Genomic DNA, 19,231 nt, shown 5'->3' with positions numbered 1-19,231 from the left:
AAAAACTAATTGATGGGATTTTTTTTTTAAAACTGGAGAAGCCAGAATCTTTGGCAACCAATCAGCTTCTATCTTTCATTTTCAAATCTTAACTGAACAAGCTGAAAATAGAAGCTGATTGGTTGCATGCACAGCTGCTCCAAATTCTGGATGTTCCAGCCCCTCATTCTTTTTACTAATATAGATCACTATTGCATGAGTATCTCCAAATGCCATCTTGATTTGGTTGTCAAACTAACAGTCGATATATACAGAATTTGCATAGCCATTCCTCCAGTAAAAGTGTATGTACATTTCTTATGTGCACATGGGGCAAAAAAAAAAAAAACATAACTAGGCTGTACCCTGGGATGTTTTAATGTAAATCATTGATTTTAAACAGGAACTACTGCATTTGGCCACTAGATGGAGCTAAGTGTTATAAGAAATCTCTCCGCTACTGAGAGCTCCATCTAGTAGTCAAATGTGGTATTTTGTGTTTAAATCAATTATTTAAATTGGAACAGTGAAAGATATAGCCTGATTTACATTTGTTTTTGTCTTTGTCCCATGCACACAGAACAGATTTATATGCACTTTCACTATTCAATTGGCTATGCAAAACTTTATTTTTATTTTTTTGATCAATCCCATATTACTAAGGAAAAGTATAGACAAAACACAGAAAATTAGTTATAAATATGCAAAGTGAATTTTTTTTACATGTACCTGCTTTTAATTTTGGATGAACTTTCGGCGATAGAAAATAATGCTTCATAAAATGTGGGGTCTGTATTAACAAACAACGCTTGTGATGTTCTGTGGGATCTGGACAGCAAAAAAAGATTGGAATCGCAAATTATGACTTTAGCACTTGCACGGTCTATTCATGCAGCATTAGTGACCACATTTTACATTAATAACATTCATAAATACAAAAAAAAAATGCATATGGCCAGGGTGCACTATTATCCTTCTAGATGCCAAAATCTTTCTCAAAAATGTCCTTGCACAGGTGCCTGCCATAGACACTGATGGTTTGCATGTTCTGTTTACTCAGCACAGTAGGACTGGAGTGCCATATTCTATGTTGCCTATGTTCAAAAATTAGCTTTTTTATGTAAAAAATGGCAATGTCCCACAAAGGTATAAGATGCTGGCCACCTGTGTATAGTCTGCATCTCAGCATTATCCTTTTAAACCCTGTAAATCTCACAAATACACAATGAAATTTGCTAAGCACAATGGGAGAAAAGGATACGAAAATATTTCCTGTGCTGAGCAACCTGCAGTCACAAAACCATTGCATCTGAATATTTATTTCAGGAGGAGCATTCTTAGTTTGGGGTCTAATGCAGGAACACGTCAGCTGTCTGATGCACATTGGATGGAATCCTTGTAGCTTGTGAACAAAGGGGAATTCTGAATATCAGATTAACTTAAATTTCGATAAAATCCAAATCTGAGCTTCTGTTTTATTTTTTGGTGGTTTAGATTTACAACGTACTACTTGGAGAAAAAGATGAATGTCTTCCTCAAAGGCCGTTTCTGCTTTCTTCTTCTCCTAGCGTATGTACACACTTTGCTTGACTGCCAATGCCACCAGGACCCTCATATCTTAACATACATGGTAAGATTTTTAAAGTGCCTCTTATTTATACTTATACTGCTGCCCCTCTCTGCCAATCCCTTCACTGGCTTCCCCTACCCCAATGTGTAAAATTCAAAATGCTAACCATAACATACAAAGCCATCCACAACATCGCTCCCATCTATATCACCAACCTCATCTGCAGATATCGCCCAAATCGTCCCCCCCGCTCCTCCCAGGACCTCCTGCTTTCTAGCTCCCTTGTTACCTCCTCTCATGCCCACCTTCAAGACTTCTCCAGAGCCTCTCCCATCCTCTGGAACTCCCTACCCCAGTCTGTCTGAGCAGCCCCTACCCTGTCCACTAGGGATGAGCTTCGTGTTCGAGTCGAACGTACGTTCGACTCGAACATTGGCCATTCGTGCGTTCGGCGAATTCCGAACGTTTTGGCCGTTCGCGTCAAAATTCGAGTGACGCGCGCGCGGACCACAATGCACTGCGTTGGCGCAGTGCATTGCTGTCCGATGATTGGCCAAGCATGCACTGTGACCCCGCATGCTTGGCCAATCGCAGCGCCGGCAGCGAGGAGAGCCATGATTGGCCACAGGCATCCTGCCTGTGGCCAATCATAGCTCAGACTGTGTAGTGCACGCCCCACACTATATAAGGCCGCCTTTAAGGCGGCCTCCTGTAGTGTGTTACTTTGCATCTGAAGCAGTGGGTGTTCTGTGTACCTTCAACACAGTACACACCAATCGTTTTTGGCTGATTTCCTATCTTGCTGCTGTGTAGTGGTTGTTGTCTGTGCCCTGACTGCAGTATACACCACTATATTCACCTCACCTATATAGCTAGTGATCTAGCTTTAACCACTTAACAACTGCCCATTGCCGATTAACGGCTTCAGGGCGGTTGTTTAACTCAGAGAGGCCGTTAATTAACGGCCTCCCAGAATTCTGCTCTCGCGTGCCCCGAGGTGTGCGCACTCGAGAGCATCCGCGACCGCCTCATAGCGGCCGTTTACCACGTGATTGCTCCGTCAAATGACGGAGTGATCACTTGGAAACAAACCGGCGTCATGTTATGACGCCTGTTCCTCCCTCCCCTTTCTGTACCGATCGGTACAGTGGAGGGGAAAGAGATCGGTGTCAGCAGCGATGTGGGCTGCATCTGCAGTGCCCACATCGCTCCTCACCGAATTTAACCCCTCAATTCCCTGCCAATACTCTGCAATACCAGTGCATACTCTGCAGTACCCTGCCATTACTCTGCAGTACCCCGCCATTACTCTGCAGTACCCCGCCATTACTCTGCAGTGCAGTACCCCGCCATTACTCTGCAGTACAGTACCCTGCCATTACTCTGCAGTACCCCGCCATTACTCTGCAGTACCCCGCCATTACTCTGCAGTGCAGTACCCCGCCATTACTCTGCAGTACCCCGCCATTACTCTGCAGTGCAGTACCCCGCCATTACTCTGCAGTGCAGTACCCTGTCATTACTCTGCAGTACCCCGCCATTACTCTGCAGTACCCCGCCATTACTCTGCAGTGCAGTACCCCGCCATTACTCTGCAGTGCAGTACCCTGCCATTACTCTGCAGTACCCCGCCATTACTCTGCAGTACCCCGCCATTACTCTGCTGTGCAGTACCCCGCCATTACTCTGCAGTACCCCGCCATTACTCTGCAGTGCAGTACCCCGCCATTACTCTGCAGTGCAGTACCCTGCCATTACTCTGCAGTACCCCGCCATTACTCTGCAGTACCCCGCCATTACTCTGCAGTGCAGTACCCCGCCATTACTCTGCAGTGCAGTACCCTGCCATTACTCTGCAGTACCCCGCCATTACTCTGCAGTACCCCGCCATTACTCTGCAGTACCCCGCCATTACTCTGCAGTGCAGTACCCCGCCATTACTCTGCAGTGCAGTACCCTGCCATTACTCTGCAGTACCCCGCCATTACTCTGCAGTACCCCGCCACTACTCTGCAGTGCAGTACCCCGCCATTACTCTGCAGTGCAGTACCCTGCCATTACTCTGCAGTACCCCGCCATTACTCTGCAGTACCCCGCCATTACTCTGCAGTGCAGTTCCCCGCCATTACTCTGTAGTGCAGTACCCCGCCATTACTCTGCAGTGCAGTACCCTGCCATTACTCTGCAGTGCAGTACCCTGCCATTACTCTGCAGTGCAGTACCCTGCCATTACTCTGCAGTACCCTGCCATTACTCTTCAGTACCCCCCATTACTCTGCAGTAACCCCCATTACTCTGCAGTACCCCCCAATACTCTGCAGTACCCTGCCATTACTCTGCAGTACCCCGCCATTACTCTGCAGTACCCCCCATTACTCTGCAGTACCCACCATTACTCTGCAGTACCCCCAATACTCTGCAGTACCCTGCTATTACTCTGTAGTACCCCGCCAATACCCCGCCAATACTCTGTAATACCCTGCCATAAATTGCCATACCCAGCCATACTCAGAGATACCCAGCCATACTCGGTGATACCCTGAAGTACCCAGCCATAGACGCCCCCCACCCCTCACCGCCCTCTGGTGCTTCTACCAACTCGCCAGTACGATCAAAGCCAGAATCTTTTTTTTAATTTTTTATTTCAGGCTTCCCAGCCTAGAGGTGAGATGTGGGGTCATATTGACCCCCCAGATTTCACTGTAAAGAGGACCTGTCATCCCATATTCCTATTACAAGGGATGTTTACATTTCTTGTAATAGGAATAAAAGTGATCAAAAATATATTTTTGGGAAAAAAAATGTCAAACTAAAATAAAGTAAAATGAACAATAAAAAAATAAAATAAAAATTAAAGCGCCCATGTCCCCATGTGCTCGCATGTGCCACACATGTGAGGTATCGCCGAGAATGTTAGAGCGAGAGCAATAATTCTAGTCCTAGACCTCCTCTGCAACTCAAAACATGTAACCAGTAAAAAAATATTTAAAGCGTCGCCTATGGGGATTTTTTAAGTAGCGACGTTTGGCGCCATTCCACGGGCATGTGCAATTTTAAAGAGTGACATGTTTGATATCTATTTACTCAGCATAACTTCATCTTTCACTTTATGCAAACATTGGGCTAACAAGTGGTTAATAATAGAGCTTGCAGTCAGTAGTGTTAGGAGATAGTGCGTGCTGTCTGCGTGCTCTGTACCCAGTACATACCGCTATAATATAGGGCAGGCCCCTACTTTCAAACATCCAACTTACAAACATCTCCTACTTGCAAACGCAAGGAGACAGCAGCAAGTGAGATGAAAAAAGATGGACGACAAAACAAAATTATACAGGGGTGATAACCCTTCCCTATGTTTTCCAAAAAGCTTAAAGATATTTTTTTTGACTGGAGCTACACTTTAAAAATGTACCGGTTGAAAATGACAAACAGATTCAACTTAACACAACAAACCTACACAGTCCCTGTCTTGTTTGCACCGCCTGTATACTGCTGTTCTGAGTATATAGGGCCTGGGGGCCACACGCATTTCCTTTTTTTAATATGGGTACGGGGTTCCCCTTAATATGTGTACAAGACCCAAATAGGCTGGTAATGGGCAGGGAGGGCTACCCATGCCATTTTTCTGAATGATTTTCAACCATATTGCAGGAACCAGATATAACATTAAAACCGCAAGCAGTTTTAAATGGTGTTATTTCCGTTTAATGTCATTTTGTGCAGGGACTGTTCTAAACACGGGAAACACGTGGCACTTCACAGGCATACTATAGACACCCCCCAGGCACCATATTTAAAGGAATATTTCACTTTTTTTTTTTCACTTTAATCGTCATTAAAATCACTGCTCCCGCCAAAAACTGTAGTTTTTAAAACTTTTTTTTGCAGTGACCCATGTCCCCTGAGGCAGGAGGCAGGTCGCCAAACCCTTTTTAGCACACTATCTTGCATATTAGCCGTTAAAATTAGCACTTTCCAATTCGAACGTTCGAGTCCCATAGACTTCAATGGGGTTCTAACGTTCGTACCGAACGCGGGGGTCGTTCGCAAGTTCTGGTGCGAACCGAACCGGGGGGTGTTCGGCTCATCCCTACTGTCCACCTTTTGGAGTTCCCTGAAAACTAATTTATTCAGGGAAGCCTATCCCACACCCACCTAACTGTCCCCAAGCCACCCCCATCAAATCATTCTCTGCAGCTATTACCTTTTGTACCACCACCCCCTCCCTTTAGAATGTAAGCTCTACGAGCAGGGCCCCCCTGTACCTTTTGTATTGTACTGTAATTGTGTTGTCCCCCCTATACATTGTAAAGCACTGAGAAAAATGTTGGCGCTATATAAATCGTGAATAATAATAATAATAATAATAATAATTTGGCCCCATCATCTCATCAGGCATCTCATTAGGGATGTCAGGAGCTTCCCAAAACAATCTGAACATTGTTTGCTACTTTGTACTACACACTTTTTTTTGGAGCCAGGGTTGGATATTCACTGGCGTTAATAAAACGTCTGGTTTGGAATAATTTTCAATTTAGGAGATTCAGTAGCTTTTAAAAAGTTTATCCAAAGCACAACCAATCCACATTTTCATAATTTTTCTCATCTATACGTACAAGCAGTAGCACAATCTCGCTTCGATAACGCTAACAAAGGCCAGTGGCCATGTGATTACCCATTCACATAAACATTTCCAAACTTTTTTGGAGGGAGCAAGACCAGTATCCTCAGATAAAAACCAAGATTGCAAATGTGGCCCTATTGTTCTTTTTCTTTTGTTATATGATAAATAGAGAAAGAAAAACGGTTGGGTTGAAAGAACCACATACAAACCATATTTTTATACAATAAATAGTTTACATTCAGTTTAAGACAAATAAAGATCATATTGTGTGACAGTGAAATAATGCCAAAAGGTGTTAGAAACATTGAACAAAACCTTAATGTGAATGCTTTTATCAAGAAAGCAGTGTTCTATATTTCAATGACAAAAAGCAGATAAGAGCCCTCACCCTTTGTTGATATATTGTACAGATCTAGACAATGTATTATCTGAGGACTGTTTGGAATCAAGTTTTTTTTCTCACTTCCATTTTCCTGCTTTCATTCCCTCGAGTGGCTGCTACCATAAATAGCTATCTGTGATCAGGAGGCAGAAAGCTCCTAATCAATGGCAGAATGTAGGCATCCACCTGTGATGAGGTGTCGGTGGAATGCTCAGAATCACGATGGTCTCGTTAATGCTAAGCACCTAGTTTTTTTTTTCTAGCTTAGTGTTTAATGTTGCTATTTTTTGCACATGGAGATACCAAAGGGCATATAAAAAAACAGTTATTTGAATCAGTAAATATGCAGAGTTAACAAGGGACAAAAGGGAAACAATATTATCTATTTAAAGAGGAAAGTATAGTGAATCTTCAGTAAGCACATTCAGGTAGATTTACTAAAGGCAAATTGACTGTGCACTCCAAATGTTAGTAAATAAGAGGAAGCTCTGCTGATGTCCATTATCTAATCATATGCAAACAAAATAGTTTTTTTTTTTACATTTTCCTTGCATGTGATTGGGTGCCCTCTTCCATATATATTGGAGCTGTCCATTGATTCCCCCTTTTTGGCAATCAGTACAACAACTACTGGGTCACCTTTTTGAGGTAGCTATCCCAATGCCACCGAAATGTTTTGTGTTGGGCTTATCCCCTAAAAATTTCTAAACCCTCTAAAAAGCTGCTGCACCATATTCTCACGGCTGCATGGTTCCTTATAGCTCAGATGCCTTGTATGTTAGGATTAAAGAGGTGGAGTTTATGGAGAAACTGACTGCTAGAATACAGGGCAAAATGGAGCTTCACAATCATGTTTGAGAACTATGGCATCTCCAGGAGGACCCACCCTGAGGCCCTCTCCTTCCCCCTTTTAAAAAAAAAAAAAAAAACCGTGCTTGTATATAAGTGAATGAATTTAATTAAATTGTCTGGAGCAGCAATCTACTGAGAGATATTATGCACAGTAAAGCTTCATCATTGGCATAAAGATACAAAAATACAAACCCAGTGATATACAATACAATGTCATGTGTGATGAAATGCGTAGGGTTTGGTGATGTTCTGAGGCTATTGCGTTTTCGAGTTCCCGGAAGTGTGGGTGCTGTGTTTGAATTTGGCCAGCGAGTAATGTGTTGTATTGGAGCGCTTCTTTTCATGTCTTTATGATAAATTTTATGGGATGATGCTGAGTTGACAACCATCATATAGACATCTGCCTCTTAGGAGAGCCTTTGGAACCACTCTTTGATGGCCTAAGCTGAGCTGTTCTAAGCTCTGATGTCCTTTCTTTAACTAGAGAGTCATATACAGTCGGTAAGCTTGCACTTTTTTTCATACGAGATGGTGGCTTCATGATTGAACATTTTCCTTTATGGGTGATGGATGTTCATCATATATATGATCATATAAACACTAAGAAGAAGACCTTCTTTTTGCATGTGGGCCTATTAACCTTTCAGTCACTGGAAGATGATATGTTTTTTGGATTTATATTGTATATCACTGTGTTTGTATTTTTTCAGCGTGACTTTATGCTAAAATTAGAGTGCATAGTTTATTTGCCTTTAGTAAATACGCTCCATTGCAAACCTTAAAGGAGTTGTAAAGGCAGAAGGTTTTTTATCTTAATGCATTTTATGCATTAAGATTAAAAAAACCTTTTGTGTGTAGCAGCCACCCCAGAACCCCCTAATTACTTTCCTGAGCCCCATCTCTCTCCAGCGATGTCCACAAATGTCTAAGCCATACAGGACATTCCTCCTGATTGTCTGAGACACAGCACCAGCTCCCTTGGCTCCCGTGGCTCTCAATCAAAGTTAGTCAGAGAGAGGGGGCAATGGTTAGTTTTATTTTGCTGTCTGTGTCCCTGTTGACAAACTTTACCCATGCTTGCTGTCCAAAGTACATTGTTGTCATCAAAAGAGTGGAAGAGCTAGATGGAGTTTTCCCCTCACTGCCTGTCCTAGTGACACTAGTACAGAGATAGAGATAAAATCTCCTCAATGGGGACAAAGCCAATAAAAACAGAGGTTTGAACTCCCCACCAACTGATACAACCCTGAAAAAAATATTTCAGCTGGGTTTATATTTGTGCTTATTTGGAATATCCTGGAAGCTTTCAAAGAAACATAGAACAAATTAAACATTTATAATACATATAACATCCTGTATCTCAAATTTCTCATTGCCACCCATTCATTGCTTCTGAAACCACCTTAAAGTGTATAATACTTTTCAAAATATTTGAAGAACTCTTGAGCCAGTATTAAAGCTCAATGTCAACTACGTGATTTTTTTTTTTTGTGTATAGTGTGGGATGTCATCACTTGGATAATCAAGACTGACAGGTGAACCAGTGAAAAAGACATCAAAACACACTCAGCACTACTGTATTAGTGGAGCTATTATTTTTTTTCAGCCATCAGCACACATGTGGCTTAGGAATGGGATGGATGAAACGTATTACAAGAGTGTTTCTCTCTTACATCAGTGACTGTAGCTCACATTTATTGCTAGCTATTCAGAAATACATTGCATAACCTACAAAGCAGTTAGTACTGTTAAGGAACCTTATCATAATGAATTCTAAGTAAGGCCGGCCATATACGGTGCAAACGTCTTTCCTGCAACCACAGGATACAGGAAAGAAATTTGCACGATTCCCCATTTAACACAGACAATGCTAACAGGAGAATCTCTCCTGCTGAGCAATTGTCTGCTTCCAGCGGGTGGACAGGAGAAGTCATCCCTGCTGCGAGAAGACGGTGATTATTTATAATGGCTATAGCATAATCGTAAGAGAATCCAACAGGCTGGTTGTACCCCAGTTAATCGATCGATCAACTTGGTACATTCAGCCTGCCCATTAACGGTTTGAATCTCGGTCGGTTCCTACTGAACTGGCCGAGATTCGAACGGTGTATGGCCTGCTTTAGTAACATGCCTAAAAAATTTTATTTATTTTTTTAACATATTTTTATTGAAGATTCAAAGAAAAATAAGAGTTTCAATCATTCCAAAATTAAAATAAGGCGTTGTCCAATTTCTGTTCTTATATAGATAGCTGCATATGAGTGAGACTTAACATAGTCAACGTAGATATTACAAAAGCAATAAAGGTAAAACTGTATTAACCTTGTGTGCAGGTAGATCCACAAACCCATTGGTAATATCGGACATGCCACCAGTCTATCCGGACACCCCTATTGGGAACAAACTGTGTCCGGGTGGGGACATAGCCCATTATCACCCTCGGGCATGGTTTCTTATTTTACTCAAGGTTTGTTGAGGTTTTAAACTCATGAGCAAAATTTTTAATTTTTTTGTCAATAGAAACACATGTTACTGGGATTTTTGAAATTGCTATTCCGATTTCTATGTCATACTGACTGGTTCTGGAATTATAAATGCATGTTCTCATAAACAATAAAATATTATATCCTTAAAGCCTAAGTGCAGCCAAAATACCAGCACAAAAGACAGCAACCTACAGTCAGTAGGATGTGTCCAGTCAGTAGGATCTATCCTTTGTGCTGACGCCTCTTTTTTAGGTAAAATTTTCCTCCATCCATAAACTCCACTCCCACCCCCTGTTGCCATGATTTTCTCAAGCAGTGGGGGTTAATAGAACTAAAGCCTAGTACACATGGGTAGAATGTGGCTTGGCCGATTCAATAGAAACCACCCAACATTTGGCCTGTATGTACTGGAGTCCGTCCGACAGAAGCCAGCTTAAGGGGATACCACAGGCTCTCATCAAGAAAGCCTGACTATGCCTTCCCTTTCCACCCAACTGCTCCATTAATAGAAGTCATACTACAGCTTCAATGAATGAAGAGGGTGAACCTATCAATCATCTGTCTATCCTCCATTCATGGATTGCTTTCCATTCACCAAAGCTGTGGTACAGCTTCTATGAATGCAGCAGCTGGAAGGAAATTATGTGCATAAGAGCCTGTGACAGTCCTTTAGTTATATTAACCCCTGAGACAGTGGAAGATTATGGCAGCAAGGGTGGAGGAGAACATGGACAGAGGAGGATTTCACTTTAAAGAAAAGGCATCAACAAGGGACATATCTTACTGACTGCATTGTATGTCCCTTGTGTTGATTTTTATGTTTTTTTATTTTATTTTGGCTTGTGTCGTGTGTGTTCTTCTGTTTCTCATGTTGTTTTAATATCATTTCCTGAAAAGGTATATAACATTTGAAAAAGGCACCAGCAACAAAGTATATAAAAGTACCCTTAAGTTCAAGCTGACATATACATTTTTGTGTGTTTGTGTATTCATTTGACAATAAATATAATGTTTCTGTGCTCGAATAAACTATGATAAATCCCATAATACATCTAATCAGATTAGATCAGCTTTGTGCCCTTTCCATAAACAAGCTGCAACAAGACTCACATACCACGACAAAGCAATCACATCTCAAATGGATACACAAAATGGAGGGGAAAGGACTGTGGAATTTCATTGTAATAGAAGAGATAATGCCTGGGGCCTTGCTTTCTTTAATCTTAGACTTTCTTGTATTTTCATCTTCTCGGCCCTGACAGCTGTTCCCTCTTTGAGTGCTCCCTTCTTATAGCTGTTCAAATTTTTCTTCTTTCCTAAACCTCTTACTAAAGCTTATCAGACAAATGCAGTAGTGTAACAGAAGGAGGCCCAAACTGTAGCTAGGGGTTTATCAGCAGCATATTTCCATTCGGTACTAACAAACACCATGTTTCTAGGTAAACGTAGACTATAACATCATGCAGCTTATTACCTTTTCCATCACTCCCTCAGTTCCAAATTCGAGACGGTAGAGAGGTAGCAAGCAAACGTCTCTGACATAGCTGGTTCTTTTCAGTGTTTTACATAAATTTTTTAGTGCAAGAAGCAGTTGGGTTTAGGAGGGATATAATAAGGATATGAGGGTCTTTGCTCATAATTTTCTTTCCCTTCTTTTTTCCACTGCCTTGTCTGGTCAATCTGGGAAGCTGCAGGCTGGTCGGTAAGTTGAGCTGGGAATTTTCTTTGGCTTTGTTTGACATGCGTCACCCTTCCATGTGCTCCTTGCTTCAAAGGCCAGTTATAGGTATGAGCAGTGGCCATTTGTCTGTACTGTTGGAATACTGGTGAGTGGACGCACTTGACACCTTCACTGCCATTGTGCTATAGGCTGGGTGTCCAGTGCGCCCCTGTGTATTTAAGAAGGAGTGGGCTCCTTCCAGTCTCACCTGCCTTCTGATTCTCCCTTATAATCCATGTGCTTCTACTATGGTGGCTCTAAAAATTTAGAGTTAGGACTGCAGATAATACTGGGGTACCGTGAAGTGTCTCTGCAGCTTATGCGTGTATTTGCAAATGTGGGCAAATGTAACCCTCATTTTTAACGCATACTGTTAGACAAGATAATTTGGTTGGTTGTAGACTAGTCTGTAAGTTGAGCTAGGAATTTTCTTTTCATGTGCTTCTTGCTGCAAAGGCCAGTTATAGGTGTGGGCAGGGGCCATTTGTTTATCAGTCTGGGAAGCTCCAGATCCTTGAAAGGGCAACATCATTAAATATTGGTGTTTTACATTCCCACTATTCATAGAAGAATGCTACTGAAGAAACAGCACAAAATCTCAGAACCAAATCTGTTCCTTTATAGGTACCTGGGAGGAAGCACCCTAGCAAAACAAAGGCAGCAAAAAAAATATGCATTTTCCATATCAACAGTGTAGCAAAAAACTATGAAAGAACACTTCTGCTGCATATACTATTCTTCACTTTACTTTTCTGATTCTGTGTTTGGTCCTCTAGAAGCAGGTGAATACACATTGATTGTGTGAGTGTATGTATGAACCATATTAGCAGCCATGTATTTAATCTCTGAGGCTTTGGGTTCTCTTTAGCACTGAAACACACCTTTGTAATGGGTTACTTCAACACACGTTATGTGCAGTGGTATGTTGTGGTGCCATGTATGTCCATTTTCTTGGCCCATTTCTGTGCATTGGCAACCCATTCAAACTAAATCGGCTGCTTTAGACTGATTCACATTTAAGAAAAAAATGATAAATGCACATATTTTTTCAGAAAATAAAAAGTGCATTCATTATTTTCTCCAAAGGAGCCTGCAAAGCATTGCACCAGTGATCTGTGGATTACAGGCGCAACTTTAGGCTCCTGGTTACTATTCCTCCAGCTCTCTGCCCATACCTCTGTACAGGCTTTCAGTTGGAGAAGTGGAGAAAGTATCATGAGTGCACGGATTATGGCACCCGTGTTCCATTCAGAATTACAAGTCTGTCTGTGGTGGAGGGAGAAGGGGCTTGCAGTCATTTTAAAAAATAAAAAACTACAACATCATGACATTAAAATAAAATCGAGAACGTGAAAGCTGTTGTACATGGTAAAGCTCTAAAACAATATATTGCACTCAGAATTCTACTCATTTTCTTACATAATTTGCAGTTCCATCTTTTTTTTTTTTTTTTAAGTCTGACAACACACACACAGCTGCATGGAAAATGTCTCTTGGCTTCAGGGGATGAGAGCTAGCTATATTTTCTGTCTAATGATCACAGTCATTCTGACAACTCTTTGGAACTTCAGATTATGCGTCCCTGTTTTTCTATTGCATTAGCTTCCAAGCAGCATTTTTTTCCTCCCTAACATAACAAAACACATTCTCAATCGCCCTTGTTGAATTAAAAACACATTTGCTCAGGCTAGCTATGCATTTTTCCTTTTCCCAAGGAGATTGCCTATAAACAAAGGCAGATATATAGGATATATAGAACACTTCAGCAAACTTATGGTACATGTTTATTGCCTACAGTAGATAGTTAAAGCATAGTTGACCTCTATTTTTCTGCTTTTATCAGTGGTTTAACTAGGCTTACATTCTTGTTCTGAAAAATAATCCAAAATGAGTTGAAAGAGTTTAGTTTGAAATTACACCTACTGTGAGGTAACTGCTAAAGACATTTGAGAATAAAATAATGAAGGATGGGGGATGGGGAGAGCACAGTGGGGCAGCAGAAAGCACTGGAGGATGTGGAGAGCATAGGGGGCAACAGAGTGCACTGGGGGATGTGGAGAGCACAGGGGGCAGGGGAGAGCACTGGAGGATGTGGAGAGCACAGGGGGGCAGCGAAGAGCAATGCGGGATGTGGAGAACACAGGGGGAAGGGGAGAGCATGGGGGGGAGATGGAGAGCACAGGGGGCCAGCGGAGAGCACTGGGTGATATGGAGATAACAGGGGGGAAGCGGAAAGCATGGGAGGTGGTGGAGAACACTTGGGGGCAGCAGAGAGCACTGGGGGATATGGAGAGCACAGGGGGGAAGCGAAGTGCATGGGGGGTGTGGAGAGCACAGGGGGGAAGCGGAGAGCATGGGGGATATGGAGAGCACAGGGGAGCAGCAGAGAGCATGGAAGAAGGTGGAGAGCACTGTGGGGGCTGGAGAGCACCAAGGGAGAGGCAGAGAGCATTGGGGGAGGTGGAGAGCATGAGGGGCAAAGAGTATGGGTGGGGTGGAGAGGACAGGGGGGACAACAGAAAGAAGCAGGATAGGAGAAGCACTGGGGGCAGCTGCATATAGAATAATCATTCTCTCCATCGTCCTCCTGCAGTCCCAGAATGCCTGCTTCTCCTCTCCCTCTCGCAGGCATTCAGAGAATGTAGGAGAAAGATGGAGAGAATGATTCTTCTATATGTAGCCGCCCCCACTGCTCTTCCTATCCAGCTTACAGGGAGCTGCACTCACATTCTCTCTCATCTGGCTCCAAGGTGTCTGCAGCAGGTGTCTGCTCTAGCTACTTCCTCTTCGTAGTCACGCCCCTGGCACCGATGGCTAACCTATATGGGTAGCCGTGCGGCCATGGAGAGGATGAAAGTGTCTCCTCTAGCTCCTCCCCCTTCATGTTTTTACTCCCCTAGTGCTGATGGCTGAGCTAAACTGGCAGCCGGGTGGCCGTGGAGAGGCTGGGTGAGCAGCACGGGCTCAAAGAGCAGCCCAGCTGCCTTGGGCCCAGCAAGGACTTGCGGCCTGGTGGCCCCGGCCCATCGGGCAAGTGCCCTGATCTGCCATATGACCAATTCAAGCCTGCAGCCAAGGAAGCTGCAACCTTAGACTCTGTTTGATCTGCAGTTGACATGGTACTGTACATGTGATCAGCTATGACACCATCTATTTGATCACTTGACAGTTAAGAGCTGTTGAGAGCTAACATAAGCACACTAGTAATGGTACCAGTTATCATTCAAGGCATAATTTGAATTTAACCGTTTTGGGAAACCATTACATCATTGGTTTTAGTTCCGCTTTAATGCATATCTTTAGGGTCCAACTTAAGGCTCCGCCTCACCTGATATAATGTACTACTCGCTGTCATTCAACTGTCAGTAGGCAGTAGGGGCTTACACATTTAATAATTAAATGACAAGGGCTTTGGGCTTTGTTTTGGGAGAAGCATGGCTTAATCTCAAGCCTTGCCCTCACGTGAGTTTCTTAGGTCCAATGTTACCTCAATGTTCAGTACAACTTGAGGTTACATTGGTCCCAAGAAACCCAAACTAAGGTAGCTACCTTAAAAATATTTGGACTAGGTCAAGTTCACTTTAAAGTGTTGCGAGTGCTAGTATGGCTAGTAGGCTAGTAGTTCTCTATAAAGCATAGCAAGATCAATTTACCTTTAGTAGGCTCACACAATGGGTAATTCTATGGTATGCACTTTGTCAGCAAGTCTCAACTCCTACTATAAATTTGCATTATAAATATTGATGTATTGTAACCAATGGGAATGCTTGATACAGCTAAGCCCTATGGCAAAATTATGTGTGTGTGTGTGTATGGGGGGGGGGGGGGGGGGTTGTGTGCAGAGAGCTATGCTTCCCCCATGATCCTCTCAATTAAGTACAAAATGTATGTAGTACTATCAAAGTGCTGTCTGAATAAGATCACAGAACTGAAAGGGGGGGGGGGGTGTAAGGACGTCCACTGAAGCCCTGTAGTGCCTGCATGGCCATTTTTCTAGTGCAGTTACCTATATCAGGCGAAAAAGCTTTCTATTAAACCTTGTAGCCCAGAACCAGTGCAGTACATTGATGATTTCTCCATACAGACTCTAAATAGTGACCGGCATGGCCAAAGGCCCAAGCAGCGAATTGACAGTTCACACTGCAAGTGAAGTAAAGATTTTTCTATTGGAGAGGGTGTAAATATATCATGGGAAAAGTATGGCATTGCTGATCTCCGACTGAAAATAGGATATTTGTCATTTTATGCTGATCTACTCACTGCAAACCTTTATACCACGCATACTTGGAAGTATGCAAGTTTGTAGGAAAAGTTCAGCCCTTATCTGTATGCTTGTTTCATGTCAGTAACTCTTATGACAGACTATATGGGCATAAAAGACCTGACAGCTAAGCAACTAGCATTTTCAGTAGAATAACAATAAAAAAACAGGCTCCATTTTTCTCTTGACAGGTGTCCTTTAAACCACCAGCTGCAGTGTTCAATAAAGTTCTATGTATCTAAATAAATTGATTGAAAACTCTTATGCCGCACACACACGACCGGACTTTTCGATGCAGCTCAGGTCCACCGGACTTTAAAACAAACGGACTTGGCCACACACAATCACTCCAAAAGTCAGACGGAATCAAACGTGATGATGTAGAATAAGGAAGTTCATAGCCAGTAGGGCAATAGCTGCCCTAGCATCGGTTTTAGTCCATCGGACTAGCACACAGACGACCGGATTTTTTGACCAGACTCGAGTCTGTTGGAAAGATTTGAAGCAAGTTTTATTTCTAGGTCTGCCAGACTTTTGGGAAGAAAAAGGACTTAAATGTTTATCTGAATCCATCTGTTCTCTACAATCTTTTAAATGACAGAATTTTACAGAATCTCTCAGCAACACAGAGCAGGGGGGATCTGAATTTACACACTTCCCAACATAGGCAGAAGAGGTCTGAGCCTGATTGGAGGGGAGGAACACACACCTCTCCTCAACCTACACAGACATGATGCAGAGCTGAGGATATGAATCACAGTCTGTGTGTTGGAGTTCCCTACTCCATCACCTTGTCAGAACTGACTCATGCTGATAACAGAGGAATGAGGCAGCATAGAGAAATCATATTTAGTGCTTTGGAGAGAGGCCAGTAATCTCTATAAAAATATATGTTTTGTTTAAATTTCATGTCTGAGGTTTACAACCACTATAAAAAAAGAAAAGAACAAGGTAGAATGCAGTGACAGCTTTCTGCAACATTTCACTAAAAGGTGAAAAGGAGCAACATGGCCCTGCTACAACAACACTTAAAATTTGGCAACATGCATTCTGTGCAAAAAGGGTAGATTAATTATGTCAGGCCTTGGCAAGGCTATTACAAAGTGGTGTCCCCTACATGTTTGTAGGTCACAGAGGATCTTCTGTAGGAAAGGTGTGGGTGGAACAATTGACATTTTTATGCATATGGAGACATTGCCAGCATGCACAGAAAGTATTTTAGGCAATTTTAGGCAATTCAATCTGCATTATCAGCCCCAATGCTTTTCTGTTGTCAGATTCCTTCCATCTGTACTGAGCATACAATATCCCCTAGCTAAAATGTAACAGGCTCAGGACTCCAAGCATCAGTAGGACATGGTTGTCAATGAGCCACTTTGAAAATTAGCCAAAAACACATGTAGAAGATATGACCCCTATGTCTACTTCCAGCTGTGATGTTCATCCTTCCTAAGGAACAAGCTGCTTTTCTGGTTCATCTTCCAGGCTTGTTTTATTCTCAAACTAAAGGGAGATATTTGGGCTTCCAGTTTATTAAATAGATTTTGATTGGGGATTTAAGACTATTTTGTGTACATTAGCCCCAGCTATAATATGTGAACAAATGCATAAAGGGATTTTTAACATAATAATAAACCAGAAAAAGTTATTTCTGGTGAAAAGGATAAAAATTATCCTCGAACAGTCATAGATTAATTTATGATGCTTCAGAACTGCAGTGACAAGTGGCATGAAATAGGTATAATTACTTCTATGTAGTAACCTACATGGCAGCCATTTACAGTGACAAGTTTTACTCAGAAAGCAATTAGATTTAAAATGATTCAGAAAGATGTAGGAGGATTGTATTTATAAAAAAAAAAAAAAATGGATAAAAATGTGTATGACCTAAAAAAAAGAAAAAAAAAGTAATTGGACTGCTCTGACATTTTTTTGAACAAGGACACACATAAGTCATAGGTCTTGTTCAAAAACTCTGACAGGTAGGCAGGACTAAACAGTAACCGGTGACAGACAGATTACAGAATTTTAGCTTTGTCAGATCAGTGCGAGAGGATTTAAGGTTGATATGGGTTAACTAAGTTTGCATATTTGTTCTTGCCTTTTAAATGTGGATCAGATGCTGTTTAGTACAAAAAATAAGCTTGTAATGCTTCAATGAAAACAGCATGTCCAAATAATTAATAGACCAAGAGATTCACAGATATAAGCACTCAAAGTCTTCTGAAGTTCTTTACTTTTCCTTTGAAAATTTTAGGTTGGCTTTGCTCCCCAATCAAACTTCCCAATTGATGAGTTAGACCAGTATTTCTCAACCTTTTTCCAGTCAAGGCACTCTTTAAATTTCTGCACAATCTCAAGGCACCCCATTCTAAAATGTAAAAAAAAAAAAAATAATAATAATAATTTTACATAATGCAGCAACATCCAAACATGTAGGACACCCAACATTAGAGATGATTTATTATAAAGCAGGGGTCTCCAAACTTTCGAAACAAATGGCCAGTTTGTTACCATTCAAATATTGGGGGGGGGGGGGGGCTGGAACTGTGGCCAGCAGGAGTAGAAAATGTCCTGGCATTGGTGGGAGAGTAAACAATGCCATAGGCTTGGTGAACAGTGGGAATAAAAAAATATATTATTGATATCAGGTGGAGGAATAGTGCCACATATTTAGTGTCAGTGAAAGGACTAGTGCTTTGCTTCAATTGAGGGAATAGTGCCCCAAGAGCAGGATAAAGGCAAGCAAAGGGCCACAGCAGGCACCCACGAACCACAGTTTGGAGACGCCTGTTCTAAAGCAAACACACATTTGGACACTGGCACTGACTTCTCTGCTATACTCAGGAGAGGAACAAACAATAGAAGCAAAATGACACCCCAGCTCTACTGCCAATATGATGATCTATGAACTGTGGACCGGAGACACCTGTTCTAAAGCAAACACACATTTGGACACTGGTACTGACTTCTCTGCTATACTCAGGGGAGGAACAAACAATAGAAGCAAAATGATACCCCAGCTCTACTGCCAATATGATGATCTATAAACTGTGGACTGGTGCTCCAGCCAGGACGTTCAGGCCCCAGAATGCAGTACTTGAATCAGAAAAGGGCTGGCGACTTGGATGCTCTTGAATAAAAGTCCTTTATTTCGTTACATGGATACAGGCTACGCTGATGCGTTTCGGCTAAGAATCCTTCATCAAAGCATACATGTCAGATTTACAAACTGATATTTTTAACAGAGTAAGCACTCCAAATGGGGTGGGTGCATCCTAATCAGAGCAATCAAAACAATTAAAAACACATGGAGAGAAGCACAGCAGGCATATGATGGAGACATCATGAACAAAT

At 42.2% G+C, this 19,231-nt stretch overlaps 1 protein-coding gene across 35 annotated transcripts in view; it reads right to left on the bottom strand.

Moving 5' to 3' along the window:
- CELF2 (CUGBP Elav-like family member 2) overlaps positions 1-19,231 on the bottom strand; it is a 683,959-nt gene that overhangs the window by 545,938 nt on the left and 118,790 nt on the right. For 23 of the 35 annotated variants that reach the window (XM_077472885.1, XM_077472887.1, XM_077472889.1 and 20 more), the window contains exon 2: positions 709-807. The exons of the other annotated variants lie outside the window; for them this stretch is intronic. In XM_077472885.1, the coding sequence (XP_077329011.1) occupies positions 709-807 (99 nt within the window). The remainder of the gene's footprint in view (positions 1-708; positions 808-19,231) is intronic. 35 annotated transcript variants of the gene reach the window in all.

This window comes from Lithobates pipiens, unplaced genomic scaffold (assembly GCF_037356315.1).
Source record: "Lithobates pipiens isolate NorthernLeopardFrog02 unplaced genomic scaffold, aLitPip1_a1.2 Scaffold_8, whole genome shotgun sequence".
In the NCBI taxonomy this organism is placed as follows: domain Eukaryota; kingdom Metazoa; phylum Chordata; class Amphibia; order Anura; family Ranidae; genus Lithobates; species Lithobates pipiens.
This window is presented reverse-complemented; position numbering and strand designations above follow the sequence as displayed.